The sequence below is a fragment of the Mustela putorius genome, unplaced genomic scaffold, assembly GCF_011764305.1.
Source record: "Mustela putorius furo isolate JIRA1106 unplaced genomic scaffold, ASM1176430v1.1 tig00000281_pilon_pilon_pilon, whole genome shotgun sequence".
Classification (NCBI taxonomy): domain Eukaryota; kingdom Metazoa; phylum Chordata; class Mammalia; order Carnivora; family Mustelidae; genus Mustela; species Mustela putorius.
In genome coordinates this window covers 1,699,804-1,715,497 of record NW_025421343.1, presented here as the reverse complement: position 1 = coordinate 1,715,497, position 15,694 = coordinate 1,699,804, and the positions used below count along the sequence as shown (strand labels likewise).

Genomic DNA, 15,694 nt, shown 5'->3' with positions numbered 1-15,694 from the left:
GAAGTAAAGTATCATTCAGGCAGATGTTTTCTATAATCACTTGTTCCATTTTCTTTAAGTCTAAAAATTTGGGACTGTATTTTTAGAAGAAAAATTTCTGTATCATCACTGCTCCCCATAATTCTGAATAAAGTAATAACTTCAAAACATCAAAACACAAAATTTTAAAAAATACCATGCTGAGGGAAACTTGCTAAGAACTTCCAAATTTTTTCTGAAATTATCAGGTTAAACAAGCTACTCAAATTTGTGCTGAAATCAGTACCTATCATGGGGCGCTGGGTGGCTCAGTTGGGTCTGACTCTAGTTTTCTGCTCAGGTCATAATCTCAGGGCCATGAAATGGAGCCCCATGCTGGGCTCTGTGCTCAGCAGGGTGTCAACCTGAGGATTTTCTCTTACCCACTCTCAACCCTTTCATTCTCTTTCTCTAAAATAAACAAATCTTAAAAAAAAAAAAATCAGTACCTACCATGATGCATTTACTTATAGATGCTCTAATCTGATTTTAGACAGTGGAATTTTCTTTATCTTGAGCTAGCACAAGATTTTTAGCATATTAATAAACAAAAAACATGCACATACCAAATATAGGCCCCATTATTTACCTCCTGTTATGGAGATACAATGAAACTATTAGAGGAAACAACTGAGTCTGAATTTAACTCTTTCAAAAGTGGATTACTAAGAGTTTTCTTACATGTATTATTATTACTGTGTAGCCCAATAATCTGTAAACTCTTAAGTCTTATACAAGAGTTTATAATAAAGAAAAGAATAAGTAAACTTCTTTCTATCTGGAGGCAGCCAAAATGGACTCAAAGTAGATTCTGCACTCTGGAGAGAATCATGATCATGTTACATATATGGAATCATTCTATACATATTTTCATAATAGGTTTCAGAATGAATATGCTACCTTTTTCAAAATTATTCAATTTATTGTAATTTAGACAAATTTACACTGTTCCATAAATCATGAAAATTGTAGTAGTGACTGCAACACAAATTTCTAAAAGAAAGAATATCTAAACTCAATACCAGTTTAGCTACTCTCTATTCTGAGTACATGTTCTAGCTTTGGAAGAGTGACCTTTATACTTTCTTCATTTTCTAAAAGCACAAAAGTTGACAGAAATTCATCTTACCTCTGATGAGTCCATTTTTGGAGATAATGTGCAGGTCAATACATGGTCACCTATGTTCTGTGGATTTTGTTTCAGAAAGCTATACATTGACTGAGCAGATTCAGGGCTATCTAACTGAAGAATTGCCTTTGGAGAAGATTAAAAAATATATATATTAAATAGTTCCACAAAAAACTAAAGTAGAATTACCATATGATCCAGGAAGCCCACTATGTGGTAGTACCCAAAGAACTGTAAGCAGGAAATCAAATAGACATTTATAAACCCATGCTCATACCAGTGCTATTCACAACACTCAAAAGGTAGAGCAGACAAAATATCTATCAATGGACAAGCAGATAAACAAAATGAGCATATGCAAACAATGGATTATTATTCAGCACTAAAAAGGAATGTAATTCTGACATATGTTACAATATATGCTGGAAGATATTAAACTAAGTGCAATAAGCCAACCAAAAAAGATCAAACATTTATGATTCCATTTATAAGAAACCGCTGGAGTAGTCAAATTCATAGAGAGGGAAGTAGAGTGGTAGAACGTTAGTTGTCAGGGGCTAGGAAGAGAGGTACGGAGGAATTGGTGTTTAATGTACAGGGAGTTTCAGTTTGAAAAGATAAAAGTTCTGGAGATGGACTGTGGTGACAGTTGTATAACAACATGAATATACTCAATGCCAGTGCATGGACATTTAACATAGTTAAAACAGTAAATTTAATTACATGTATTTTAGCACAATAAAAACATTCTTTAATTTTTCTGAAGAATAGATAAATTTTTCTTCCAGACTTCAAGTGTGATTACAAAGGTAATCTTCATTTCAAAGGAAACAAGAAAAAGCAATCCTTAAAATGTTCCAAAGTCCAGGCAAAACGGGAGAGTATGATAGGTATTTTTAAGAAATTAAAAAAATAACTACCAGAGGATTAAACATATCTAAAGTAAAAGTTCAAAATTCCTTAGACCACCTGTCTTCTCCCTTCCCTCCTGTGTCACACTATTTCTAAAGTATCAAACATGCTCTATGGAGCAGTTAGAAGCATGTCAAAGAAATTAGTATCTACCTTTGGTGAATCAGTTCTGAAGCAAACACTGTCAACTTTGATAAAAAATCCTACCTTCCTAGGTAATACATGGTTGCTCAAAATCTAATTTTACTAGACAAGTATCTGAATTAAATATTACACAGAGGGCACAACAAATATAAACAGATTAGCAATTTCTTTTAAGGAAGAACAAAACCCCTAAGGGATGATCACTTTGTACTTCTTTCCATATAATGAAACAAAAAGAGCTAACTCTCTATGTGCTTTATGGCTGGAAGTAACTTGGAAAGTATATGGTAACACCTTTTTTCATTTTATAAGTAAGAACTAACTAAAAGTGTAAATCAATTAAGCCAAGGTCACAAAGGCAGTAAAGACTAGATGAACTCATGTTTAAACTTTCCCGTAAGATAATGTTCTTTGCACATACTACCATTCTCCCTTGTGCAAGTTTTATTTTCCATTAAAACTAGGAGTTCTGGGGCACCTGAGTAGCTAGTTAAGTGTCTCTTGATTTCAGCTCACATCATGATCTCAGGGTTGTGGTATCAAGTCTTATGCCAGGCTTCCCACTCAGCGGGGAGTCTGCTTGAGATTCTCCCTCTCCCTCTGTGCTCACTCGCTCTCTCTCTCAAAATGAATAAATAAATAAATAAATGTATCTTAAAAAGCAAAACAAAACAAAAACACACTAAGAGTTCTGAGGAGAAAGTCATCATCTCTTTCTTTTTATTACAGCCCAAGAGAAAATATGCTGACCTATCATAGTTCTCCTAAGAAATTATATTTTATAGGTGTTTCAGCTCAGAAGACAGATTAAAAGTCACAAATCTGATGAGTACAGGGTTCAGTCATATATTCTCTACAGAACATATAGCTAAACCAGGAGGGACCTTGTTACCTTGTTTTTATTACTCATGAATACGTGGTGAGCCACTTTTCCAAACTGAAGTCCAACACAAAGCACACACTGAAGGCCATCTTCCGGTAAGTTATCAAGATGTACAAATCGATCGTAAATTTTATCTGTATTTGCCTGTAATTTTTTTTTTAAGAGACAGCACAGAAAAAGAGAAACACAGCTCAAGTATCAAACTATAAACACAGATTAACAGTAATTTAATTTTTCAGAGGTCAGATGATACACTCTCCCAAGAGTAAGAAAATGACTATGTGAGTGAAGACAGGGAGATCTTAGTTTTAGATTTGAGTGATCAATGAAACGATATACTCAAACAAGAAGTATAATCCTTCTTCTATCAACACAGTATTTACCTAAAACACTTTGTAACTAAGCTACTTAATATAGCTCCAGTATCTAGAAAATATTTCACTTTAGGGATTACCATGATCCTTTACTTCTTATTTTACCAAGAGAAGATCCATCGGACACTTTCATCACCCCCAATATTTTATTTTTTCAATTCAAATTCAATTAATTAACATATAATGTATTATATGTTATCATATACATATGATAACATACATATTATATGTTATCATATACATATACACATATCATATACACATAACATATAATGTATTAATGTATCAGAGGAAGAGTTCAGTGATTCATCAGTTGCATTTAACACCATCACTTCAATGTTTTAAAATGAGCAATAAGGTTTTCTTTTATTTCTAACAGGTGAATAACCCATGTTTCCATCAGTTAAACAAGTGTACAAAAGCATTTAAATGCAAAACTTACCTCTGGGTCATTTTCTTTAATCAAGGTTGTAAATATAGCTTCCTAGAAAGGCAAAACACAGGAAAGGTGGAAGATGTAAGTCTTCCCCATACATATATTTATTTATTCAGGGTTTATAATAACCTAACCTATATGAATAAGAATTAAACGCTGTTTCATAAAATGAGAAGTCAGCAGAAGTTTTGTTCCTTCTAAAAATCTTTCCTTCTTCCTGAATAAATTATTCAAGTTCCACCTTAATACACTTTAATTCTTCCCACTGCCTTAAGTACATTAAAGATTAATAAGGTTGTATTAGGGGGAGGACATTCAAATTCATATATAAGGAATAAGAGATTTAATTTAGCAGACAATTAGAGAATTCAAATTATAAAACAAAAAGTTAACTAAGCAAAGTAGGAGATGAGGAAGAACAGAAATGTAGGCTTGCAAAAAAAAAAAAAAAAAACAATCCACCACACAACAACATAGAGTATTAAATGTACAGTTATTTAGTACTGTTGACTACAAAGAAGGCTAAGAGTAGCCTGAGACAAAAAATGTCAGAGCTGGGAAAGGAAGGGCTAGCTAATGGATGGCTTACCTGTATAGGAAAGGAACTTTATCTTACAAGATTCTGGTTCTTAAACATTTTTTTTCTTTTCAACAATACTAACACATATAAAACAACTCTACCATTACATCAGAGTGATTCGCAATGGAAGGCTTTCTCAAATAACATGCATTTCCACCTTCCTCTAGAGATTCTAAAAACTGCTTCATGCCTCTTAGCTGATAATAAACAGTTGGTAATAAATGTCTGTGTGCCACAAAGAAACAGTGAAGGGTTTCTGAATCAGTTGACTTTGAACAGATTTATATTCTATGTCAGTCTCATTACTTCATGGAGAAAGATTTTGAGGGAGACAAAACTAAAGGTAGGAGACATAAAGAACTACTTTAGTTGGGAGTTTTCAAGAAACAAAGCAATAATGGATGGGATAAAGGGGGAACAAACTACAGAAATGTTTATGACTTAAATTATACAAGACCTAGTGATAGATGGCTGTGAGAAAACAGAGAAAAATTAAAGATAACATCCCAGTTTGGAGGACAGATAAGAGCAGTAAAATAAGAATACAGAGTTGTCTACAGATAGTAGTTTTCAACTTTTTTCCCCACTCTGACATACATGAGGGATTAGATTCCCTCAATATGGAAGTAATTCTCAACCACTGGGACAGGAGACTGTGAAGAGACAGGAAGAAGCTTTTTCTCAATCACTCAGAGAGAACATGTAACCCAAAGAAACAAGCTAGAGCATATAACCAACTACAATAAACCCGATCCAAAAATTTTATAATATTCTAGTATAAATCATGCTAAGTCTATATTTACCTCATCTTTTATATTCATGTTTTCAGGAACCATACTTATTGAGAGTTGATTTCCATCCATTGATATTGGGAAGCAGGTATAAAATTTTATCATAGATTCTGCAGATTTTCTATTTATTTCCATAAATATCTTTTAAAATAAAAAGTACAAGAACAAAAAAATATGTCTTTAAGTTACTTTTTCTTGAAAAGATTTAATACTAAGAGTCAAATAACTTAGTAAACATTAAGATAATGTATCTTCAGAAAGTGAGGCCAACAGACTCAAAGTATTACAACCATAAGGAAGTAATAATGAATGAATGGACTCACGAGGCAATACTAAAGAGAAATAAGAGAGGACATTCTAGTAAATGACATTTACTAGAAAATCTAGGAAGGAAAGAAGGAAAATCTTATTTATCTTATTCATCATTGTAGTCTTAGTACCTACAGCAGTATCGAGCATATAGCAGGTTTTAATAAATATTTAAATAAATAAATTTAATGACTGATAAAATATGAGAAGTATGAGAATTGAAAGAACCAAAGAAATGTGTAATGATTACCAAGTTATTTTAAATTTTGTTTTCCTAATTATAAAATTATAGTGCCATACATTTTGGTTTTAATTTTCATCCCTGGGTAAACAAATAGTTGAACATTCTTCTCTGTGTTGATAATGGGGCAGAAATCTTCCATATATTTGATCATAGTTGTAATTTTTCTAAAGGAATTATCTATTTGTGTAATCTTTCAATTTATTATTGAACTTTTAACATTTTATAGTGTAATCAGGGTATGAATCTTTTGTTTCCCTTTTACATAAATATTTTTAACTTTAATTTGCATCTTGCTTTATGTTAATTTTGCTTATATGACCAAATCTGGTATTTTTCCACATAATATCTGGAAAAGTATTAAATCTCTAAATAGTAATTCTACTCAACTCTAATCAAAATTGGACATATAATAATCTACATTTTCTGTATCTGCTTTCATATTTAATGTATCTACTTATTCTTTGGTATGAATCTGAATTACTCACTTCCAAATTCCCACAATTTCCCCCTATTTCAATGTACTGTCACATAAAAAAAATTATTTTATAAAAAGATTTATTTTTATTCTCATCTCTAAATAAATACAGCTTTAATGAAATATAATTTACATATCATAAAGTTCACCAGTATAGGTGTAGAATTCATTGGTTTTTTAGTAATTTATGAAGTCATTCAACCATTCAAATAATCTACTTTTAACATTATGTGAAACTGCATTTAACTCACTCATATTCACTCTCTTCTTCTACTCTGTTTTCTGAAGCACACTGGCTCTGGCTACCAGCAAACATATATCCTACTCAATGCTCTCTAGTGATCCCCAATCCCTTTCTAATGTAAGAACACTACTATCAGCCACCAGAATCATGGTTCCATTATTTAAACTTTCCTGAAATCTCACTCCCTATAAGATACCTTCCACAAGTTGTCGTATTAATATAGTGTTTTGTTTGTTTGTTTTTTAATTACAAAAGCAGTATGTACTTATTACTGAAAATGTAAAACACACAGATAACCTAGGTTATTCTAAGTACTGACCACATCTCTATCTGAGAATGGTTACTTCCCATTTGAGTGCAATTGGTAAAACAGAAGGAATACTAATAAAAAAGTGCTACAAAGTTTGTAAGTTGTTATAAAACTCTGTATTAATATATTGAAGATATAAAACATTTCTTTAGACTAATATTCTGAGCAAAATTTTGACACATTTAGTAAGCCAACCTCCCCATCGTTAAAACTAGGTCAGTTCAGAATAACACTAAAATACGGGATGTTTTATACTTTAAAAATCCCTTAGCTTGAATGGCTTAATTATTTTGAGGTGCTCCTTTTAAAAAACCTTTCTTTTTAGTTTTTTGAACTTAATGTTTTTCAAAATGTGCTTCAGACAATATGAACAGCTATTATCAACGCTTACCTTTTTATGAGATGATAAAATCAAAATATCCTTTAAACCACCAAATGGTTTTACTAGGTTGTAAACTTCTTCTATAGAATATCCTTTATTAGGCAAATTAGAAATAAGTACCACACACATTTCCTCTGTTTCCTTCAAAACAAATTTAAGAGTTGACATTCAAATTTCTTTAACTGCTTTTATATTTACTTAAGTTTATGCGGCAGATCATGGTATGTTAGTATTTAAACTGCATTTAATACTAAACCTTATCAATTAAGAAGGCCGGTCTGAACCTCAAAACAAAATAAAATGCAAATTTCCTCTCTTTAAGTACACAGAATAATTTCAGTCATATCAAGGCTTTTCGTTCTCTTTTTCAACCACTGCTTAAAAACACAAGTTTAAGGGGGCACCTGGCTGGCTCAATCAGGGATGCATGCGACTCTTGATCTTGGTATGAGTTCAAGCCCCACAACTAGGTAAGGAGGTTATTTACAAAAATAAAATCTTTTAAAAAGTAAAAATAAAATAATAAAAATGCAAGTCTATTTATTTTTAAGGTGCAAGCTGAAAAACACCAGTTTGTCTCTGATAACTCCTTCATGCACGGCTGCCATTCCTGTGCTATGCGAAACGAACATCCCCAAGCTCCAAAACAGAACATAGCTTTTCATCTTGCTGAATAAAATAATCTTTTAGGTAAAATTAAAAAGTTTCCCTAGTGCCTTAGAAACCCTTCCCTATAACCCAATTCCCACTACAAAGTAAATACTTTCACTTCTGTCTTCTTTTCTTTCAGATCTATTCTTCAAGAGGACACTCATCAATGCCAATTTTTCCTTCTAGTGAGTTTTGAGAAAAATCCCCAAAGGTGTACTAGAGTAAACTGGACAACCTGTGACTTTTCTTTTAGGAAAAAAAAAAAGTGGGGGATAGGGATGGGGAGAACCAGGAAGTTGTAATTTTCACAAATCAGTTGAGAATTATTTTCAACTACTATGTCAACTGTGTTCATAAATGGTTCCTTTGTAAGTGCTTTAAGTCAATCTATTTGTGCTTTAAAATATTCTTCCTGAAACAAAATAGTTAAGACATATTACTTAGTGACTACTTGAAGAATGCATCTATCAGTCAAAAATAAACTTACTGTTTAGCACTTGAATGATCTCAAGATCTTAACCAGCAAAATATAAATTAAATTAACAAGATATTAATAGTCAAAATCATAGATGAACCACAAAAAAAACAGTAATGTGAACTTTCTGCCCTTCAAATGAAACTTCAAATCCTACTCACTATTCTAAAAACACAGAGAACTGGTATTCTAAATATTAATTTATCTCCCACTTGCCTCTAAGAAAAAAGAAAACAGATTTCACAAAATTTTACTGGGTTTAATTCAACAAACTGCTTTTCTACTCAAAAACCAATTTTGGCCTAAACTTTTTTTCCTGGTATAAGGTAAACCTCAAAAACATGTACATTTATTGATCATCTGCACTTTAACTTTTATGACTTACTCTGCAACTCAAACTCTATCTAAAAAGTCACAAATGACAGGGGTGTCTGGGTGGTTCAATTGGTTAAGAATCCAACCCTGGACTTAGGCTCAGGCCATGATCTTAGGATCCTGAGATCCACCTGGAGCCAGCTTAAGATTCTTCCCTTTCCCTCTGCCCCATCTCTCTATTTAAAAACAAAAACTTAAGGTGAAGCAATAAAACTCGAAAAAAAAAAAGGACGTCACAAATGACAGGTTTTTCACCATGCCAAATCCTGTAAATTTTTTAGTGGGTTTACAGTAAGTTAAATATATTGTGTCAAAGTTTCCTAAGCTTTTAAATAGTAAGTAAAATATAAAAACTGACCTTGTTAACTGGTTCTTTTTCTGTGGACTCCACAGCAGCTTCTGAAGATACAAAATAAGGTAAGAATTCATGCAGATATATTTTATTTACCAAGGTCCCTCTTTTTCCACAATGGATTAAATAGTAGCTGCATGAAAATGTACACAAATGACAAAATACTACAAAATGTAAGAAGGAAATAGCTACAGAAATAACATTTCATTTTATTTCTTATAAGAGCAAAATTTCAGAAAAATCAAGAGGGTGGTGACCTGAATCATAATATTTTAAGTTTCATTAGTATGAGCCTGATATTTTAAAAAATATACATGTATATAAGACACAAAACTAAAAATCTTGTTTCCTTAAAATTTGATTTTCCATCTTTAAACATAAGAGAACAAAATAAAACCTTTTTGACCTACCTGAAATAGTTTCCTTAGCACTATTTTCAGTGGCTTTGACTTCCATACTGGTCTTTATTTCAGAGTTTTCTGCATGAAACAGTCTGCTTTAATAGTCTAGAAAAACACGCTAAAATAATTAAACTAATGAATCTAAACAGGAACTTAAATTTGCTTATTTTGTCACTAAGTATCCTCAGACTGACCTGATTTAAGTCAAAACTAATACAAGCTTTTCTCTGAAAATCAATAAAACAATACCTTTGAAGATTTTAAAGCAATAATTTCAAAATATACCTCAAATGTATACCAAGGAGATCTAAAAATAGCAATTAAACGAACAAAAGCCTTTAGAGCTTACCTGGTACAATCACAGGTTTATTGGCATCTTTGTTTTTGACAATGCCAGCTTTTTTGACTTCCAAAGACTTCTTTCCACCAGATTTTGCTTTTAAAAGTAGAAGTGAACAGTTATTCCAAGGATCTGTTCAATCATTTAGCATGTTATATGCTCATATATATAAGAAATGTGGTCCAACTTCATTGTAAAGGCAGTTTCTTTTCCATATATTTATTATTTCCACTTAGGTCTGTTTACCAGTAAGATTAAAAGCAAATTTAAAGGGGTGCCTGGGTGGCTGAGTTGGTTAAGTATCTGCCTTTGGCTCAGATCATGATCCCGGGACTCTGGGACTGAGTCCCACACAGGGATCCCCACTAACAAGCTTCTCTCTCTCCTCCTGCTGGTGCGTTCTGTCTCAAATCAATAAATAAATTTTTAAAATACCCTAAATTTAAAATGATACAATCTTGTTGATGGCCACTAAAGGGCCACAGGTTTATCTTCCATGTGGCAGAAGCATGTCATGATCACATAGAAAATTTTTTTAATCATTTCTACAAAGGCTCTTCAAAATTAGCCTATATATTAATAAACAGATCATGTTAGTTTCAACATTTCACATTTCTTTCTTTATGGAGGAAATACATTCTTTTAACAGGGAAAGAAGAACATTTTTTAGAGTAACAAACTGAAAAATTTACAAGCTGGGGAAGGTAATATGAAGCGACAGCTCTAAAAAATGAGGAAAATAAAGATTTGTAGGGGGAAGTAGCAGAACAGTTTATAATTATACAGCTGTCAAAAATGTTTCCTTGGCAAAAATCTGCAGTGGCACACTGTCAAAGACCAATATACCAAAAAACAGTAGTTCCATTATGTGTCAGGTTTTAAATATCAAAGAAGTATCTACTAAACCTTTCAAGATGTTATTAAATACAATAAATCTTATGAATTTCAAACTTGCTTTTGACAATAGTATCTTTATTATATTCTTCAAGGGAGGATTAAGAACAAACTTAATCCTCTTCTTCCCAAAAGTCTTACCTGTTTTGATTGAAGCTTTACCTTTAGCAGCTACTGTTACCACAGACTTTACAGAACCCGCTGATTTCCCTAAATCACAAAAGTTGTAGTCAAATTGGTTTATTTAACTAGTATCAACAATCCCCAAATAACCTCTTAAAGAATATGAGTGACAAACCATATTTTATTCAAAACATAAAATGTTATCTTTGGGGCACAGGTCACTTTCTAAATCAAGCAATGACAATAATATCTTCAGAAGAAAGTATCACTAAAGTAAGAATTCACCTCCCCAGAGAGGTACTTAAAAAGAGCATTCAGGCAAGTTAAATAAATCTCTGAATGTGTGGACCAACTAAGAATTACTAACTGCAAGGATATAAAAACAATCCCATAATGCTTTTAATGTTTCATAAACAGTTATAATTAGGGTCTCCCAGCCCAAGCTTCCTTGGCTCCCAGCTGACTGAAAAGCATTCAAGAACACCTTAATCATGGTTAAGCCACATAAAGCCTACTTTGACTCATTCCTACTGGGCTCTATGTGAACAAGACTGTTTAAATTGCTCTGACCCTTCTTCGTACATACACATCTGTTACTCTTGCTTATTTTCAAAGATAATGTATAAAGACTGTGATCATCAAAGTATCATTGAAAAGATCACCAGAGAGCAAAGGAGGTTTAGCTCTGAAATTTAGGACTCATTAACAACTACTAAGGCTGCACTATGAGGAAAAAAGCTCAGAATCAAATTACCAGTAGATCCAAGCTGAATTCCAAATTAAATTGTCAAGTCTTGGGGCATGAACCAATTTCTGTGCACATGTGCCCATTTGTAAACAAGGGTGATGACTGCTTAATTACTTGAGGAATCCTTTCAAGAGCATGATTATGCTTTTGAAAAATTATAATACAAATAAAACTAATGACATGTAAAAATCAACTAACTGTTTACAAATTCACCCTTTATATCAAAGATAGACCCTAACCTTTGCCCAAAAAGATTAATAGCAATCCTTTATAGAGTATCACCTAACCAGTCATTTCTTAGTCAACCCCAAGTTTTGACACACTGCTGTGTCACATGAGCTGAGCCCAAAGGGCCTTTCAGTATTTCTTTCACTATTCCTGTATTATGCATCAAGTCACTTTAATACTTCTAGCTGGGCACCAGACCTTAAGGAAAAAATAAGGAGAATTAATTTCCCAGCACAGTTAAGGGGTGGCTAAGCAGCTTTAACACCCATTTCCCCCCAAATCTCTACCAGAATTCCCATAAACTTACTATCAAAGTAATACCAAACTGTTTACTAAATAAATGCATCCTCAAAACAAGATATCTAGCTTCCCCTGACCCCTTCAGATTACTGCTTCAAAGAAACTCTTTTATGAAAATTCTGGATCTGCCACTAACAATGGTTATTTACCAATGCAAAGCTGCATCCTTTCTACTATTACAGAGAAGATAATTTAATACATTGATTTCTATCGACTTAAAAAGATGACCCTAAACGAACAAGCATTTAGCAGAAATGAGAAGTAGGAAGGATAATGCTAGAGGAAGGAGAAAAAATAATTACTTTAAAATCCTGAAGGGGCATCTGGCTGGCTCAGTCAGTTAAGCGTCCAACTCCTGATCTCAGCTCAGATCTTATCTCAGGGTTATGAGTTAAACAACAACCAAGAAACCCCACTAAAGTCCGTAACAACTGATAATGAAATATAATTCTGCTGTTTGTTATCTGAACTATTTTATAAAAGAAAGTTTCCAGAGAGACCTCAATAAAAGAGAAAGAGGGAAATTATTTTATTTTGATAATTACTACAAAGAAGGAGCATTACCTACTAAGTCTCCTTTCTCAGAATTCCTAGATGGCTATAAATTTAAAAAATTAGTATACACCCAGCACATACTTTGTCACATGAAATCCAAGATAACTGTTATATACTTCTTAAGTAATTTAAAGTTAATAGGTCTAGAATTCTAGTAAAAAACATACCTGAAGACTTAATGACTTTGGCTCCAGATGTCTTGGCTTGTCCAGTTTTGGCTAATAAGAAAAACATTATCAATGACACATTACGAATACTATCATTTAGACTTAGGAAAGAGCTAATCCGGCAATGACTGAAGAAACACTGTAAAAAAACATCCTTACGCTCATTTTTTGTATGCTTGTGGAACTATATAGGTAAATTCTGAGACATGCAATTGCTGAGATGAAAGGAAAGATTTCAATTTTAACAATATTAAATTGTTCTACATGAAGACTGTACCAACTGATATTCCCAAAAACAGTACACGAGTGGGGCTTCCAATTTCCACATACAGTATGTAAGAGAAGTTATTAATTACTCCAATCTAAGATGGACACTGGTACAGATTAATTTTTATTTCTTTAATCAGGAATAAAGTTATGTTGACTTTCATATGTTTAATTCAACACTAAATCTTTCCCTGTGATCTGCTATTCTAATATTTGCCAATTTATCTTTTGAGTTGTTGAGGTTTTCTTATTTATTAAGAGGGCTTTACATATTAAGATTATTCATCTATATCACAGAGGTAACAATTTTTTAAAAAGTTATGCAAAATACTTATATAAAAATACTTTTTATGGAATCAAGTATTTTCCTAAAAGGGAAGGATGCCCTCGCTCTGCAATTGAAACCAAACAAAAAAACTCTCCATATTTTCTTTCAGTACTTTTAATTACCACCTTGTGAATTACAATCCGCTGTGATTTATTTTATTAACATGATTTACTTTTACAAAGTGACAAGGCAATTTAATGAGTAATTGATCTTTTCCTGGATAATTTAACATATTACCACAATTATTTACTGATGTTCCTTATGTTCTAGGAAATACCTCTGGAAACTCTCTGTCCTACTGATCTTTTGTCTAGCTGTACAACTACATGAAACTATTTTGAGTCTTTACCTCTGTAACTTCTTTTAATATCTGTTGGTGCTCATCTGTCCTAATTACACTTCCTCTGCAGAATTTTTCTGTCTATTCTGTTAATTCTTTATAACTTTATAATCAACTTGTACAGTTTAAAAATCTTATTGTTTGTATCAACTATATTCAAATTAAAAAAGAATCTTACTGGCAGTTTTATTGGGTTCCTAACATTTATCTTAATATAAGAAAAAAAGACACATTATAATGGTGAGAAGCTTTCTATCAAGGAATGAGCTGTTTTCCACATAGCATTTCTTTATGCCTTACAATAGTAGCTTAAAATTTTCATAGTTTTTGCCTTTTTTATTTTTTTTATTTTTTATTATTATTTTTTAAGATTTTATTTATTTATTTGACAGAAATCACAAGTAGGCAGACAGGCAGGAAGAGAGAGAGGAGGAAGTAGGCTCCCCGATGAGCAGAGAGCCTGATGCAGGGCTCGATCCCAAGATCCTGGGATCATGACCTGAGTCAAAGGCTCAAACCCACTGAGCCACCCAGGCACCACCCCCGCCCTTTTTATTATTTTAAACAGCGTATTTTATTAGATTACATGTAAGTGGTTATTCTTTCTACATAATAAAGCAACTGAAACTCTAAATTAATTTAGAAAATTAAGGTGGCTAGTTAGGTTTAAAGGCATTTCAGTAGACTCTCTTACATTTTCTGTCATACATACACATTTGCAAATAATAATACTGAATCATACTTTCCAATTTTTATGCCTCGTGACTTGCACTGGCAAGTGGCTGTTAGTTTTAGGACAATATTTAAGCTACTTCACAGAAATGATGAGTATCTTTTGTCCCTAACCTTAATGAGAACACTTCTACTACTCTCACTATTAAGCCTATGCTGGCTTTTGACTTGATATATGTATATGTTCATATGTATATAAGCAAAAGTGTGTGTGTGTGTGTGTGTGTATAAATATAAAACACACTATCATATTAAGGTAGTTACCTATTTTAATAATTTTTTTTTTGATGCTAGGAATGGATGTTGAATTTTACCTAATATCCTTAGCATTTACCTTTTCTCTACTTAATATGGTGAACTGAATTTAAAAGATTTTCTAGGGCGCCTGGGTGGCTCAGTGGGTTAAGCCGCTGCCTTCGGCTCAGGTCATGATCTCAGGGTCCTGGGATCGAGTCCCCCATCGGGCTCTCTGCTCAGCAGGGAGCCTGCTTCCTCCCCTCTCTCTCTCTGCCTGCCTCTCTGCCTACTTGTGATCTCTCTCTGTCAAATAAATAAATAAAATCTTTTAAAAAAATAAATAAATAAAAGATTTTCTAATTTTGAAACACTTTTATATTTCTGATGTGATCTCCTCTTGGGCACACCATTACTATCCACTTAATGTGCTCCTCGCCTCTACATGCTAAAATTTTACTTAAAAGTATTACAGCAAAAAATGTTTTACATCAATGTTCATAAGAAAAATTGTTCTGTAACTTTAATTTATTATAACCACTTTATCAGCATTCAAAAAATTTAACTTGTTTTGAGATAATTGTAAATTCACAAGAAGTTGTAAGAAATAATTGGGAAGAATACCATACGCTTCACCCTGTTTCCCCTAATGGTAATATTTAGCATAACTACATACTATGTTACAAACAAAACTAATACAATCTACCAACATTTCCGCAGTTTTACATACTCATTAATGTATAGTTAGTGCTATAAAATTTTATCATAGATGTGTAGACTGCTATGACCACTGATCACAATACAGAATAGCTCCATCCTCACAAGGATTACAGCAACAGCTACTTGTCTCCCTCCTCTTCAACCCAACAACCACTTGTCTATTCTCTAACTCTATAGCTTTATCATTTCTACAATGCTATATAAAAAAAGCTTGTATTTTTTTGAGATTTTTT

At 32.6% G+C, this 15,694-nt stretch overlaps 1 protein-coding gene across 6 annotated transcripts in view; it reads right to left on the bottom strand.

The window, feature by feature from the left end:
* ZNF638 (zinc finger protein 638) overlaps positions 1-15,694 on the bottom strand; it is an 82,408-nt gene that overhangs the window by 20,453 nt on the left and 46,261 nt on the right. For all 6 annotated transcript variants that reach the window (XM_045079003.1, XM_045079002.1, XM_013051149.2 and 3 more), the window contains 10 exons: positions 12,841-12,891; positions 10,861-10,929; positions 9,835-9,921; positions 9,495-9,563; positions 9,091-9,131; positions 7,241-7,372; positions 5,280-5,408; positions 3,903-3,944; positions 3,096-3,230; positions 1,148-1,273 (listed from right to left, as the gene is read on the bottom strand). In XM_045079003.1, the coding sequence (XP_044934938.1) occupies positions 1,148-1,273; positions 3,096-3,230; positions 3,903-3,944; positions 5,280-5,408; positions 7,241-7,372; positions 9,091-9,131; positions 9,495-9,563; positions 9,835-9,921; positions 10,861-10,929; positions 12,841-12,891 (881 nt within the window). The remainder of the gene's footprint in view (positions 1-1,147; positions 1,274-3,095; positions 3,231-3,902; positions 3,945-5,279; positions 5,409-7,240; positions 7,373-9,090; positions 9,132-9,494; positions 9,564-9,834; positions 9,922-10,860; positions 10,930-12,840; positions 12,892-15,694) is intronic.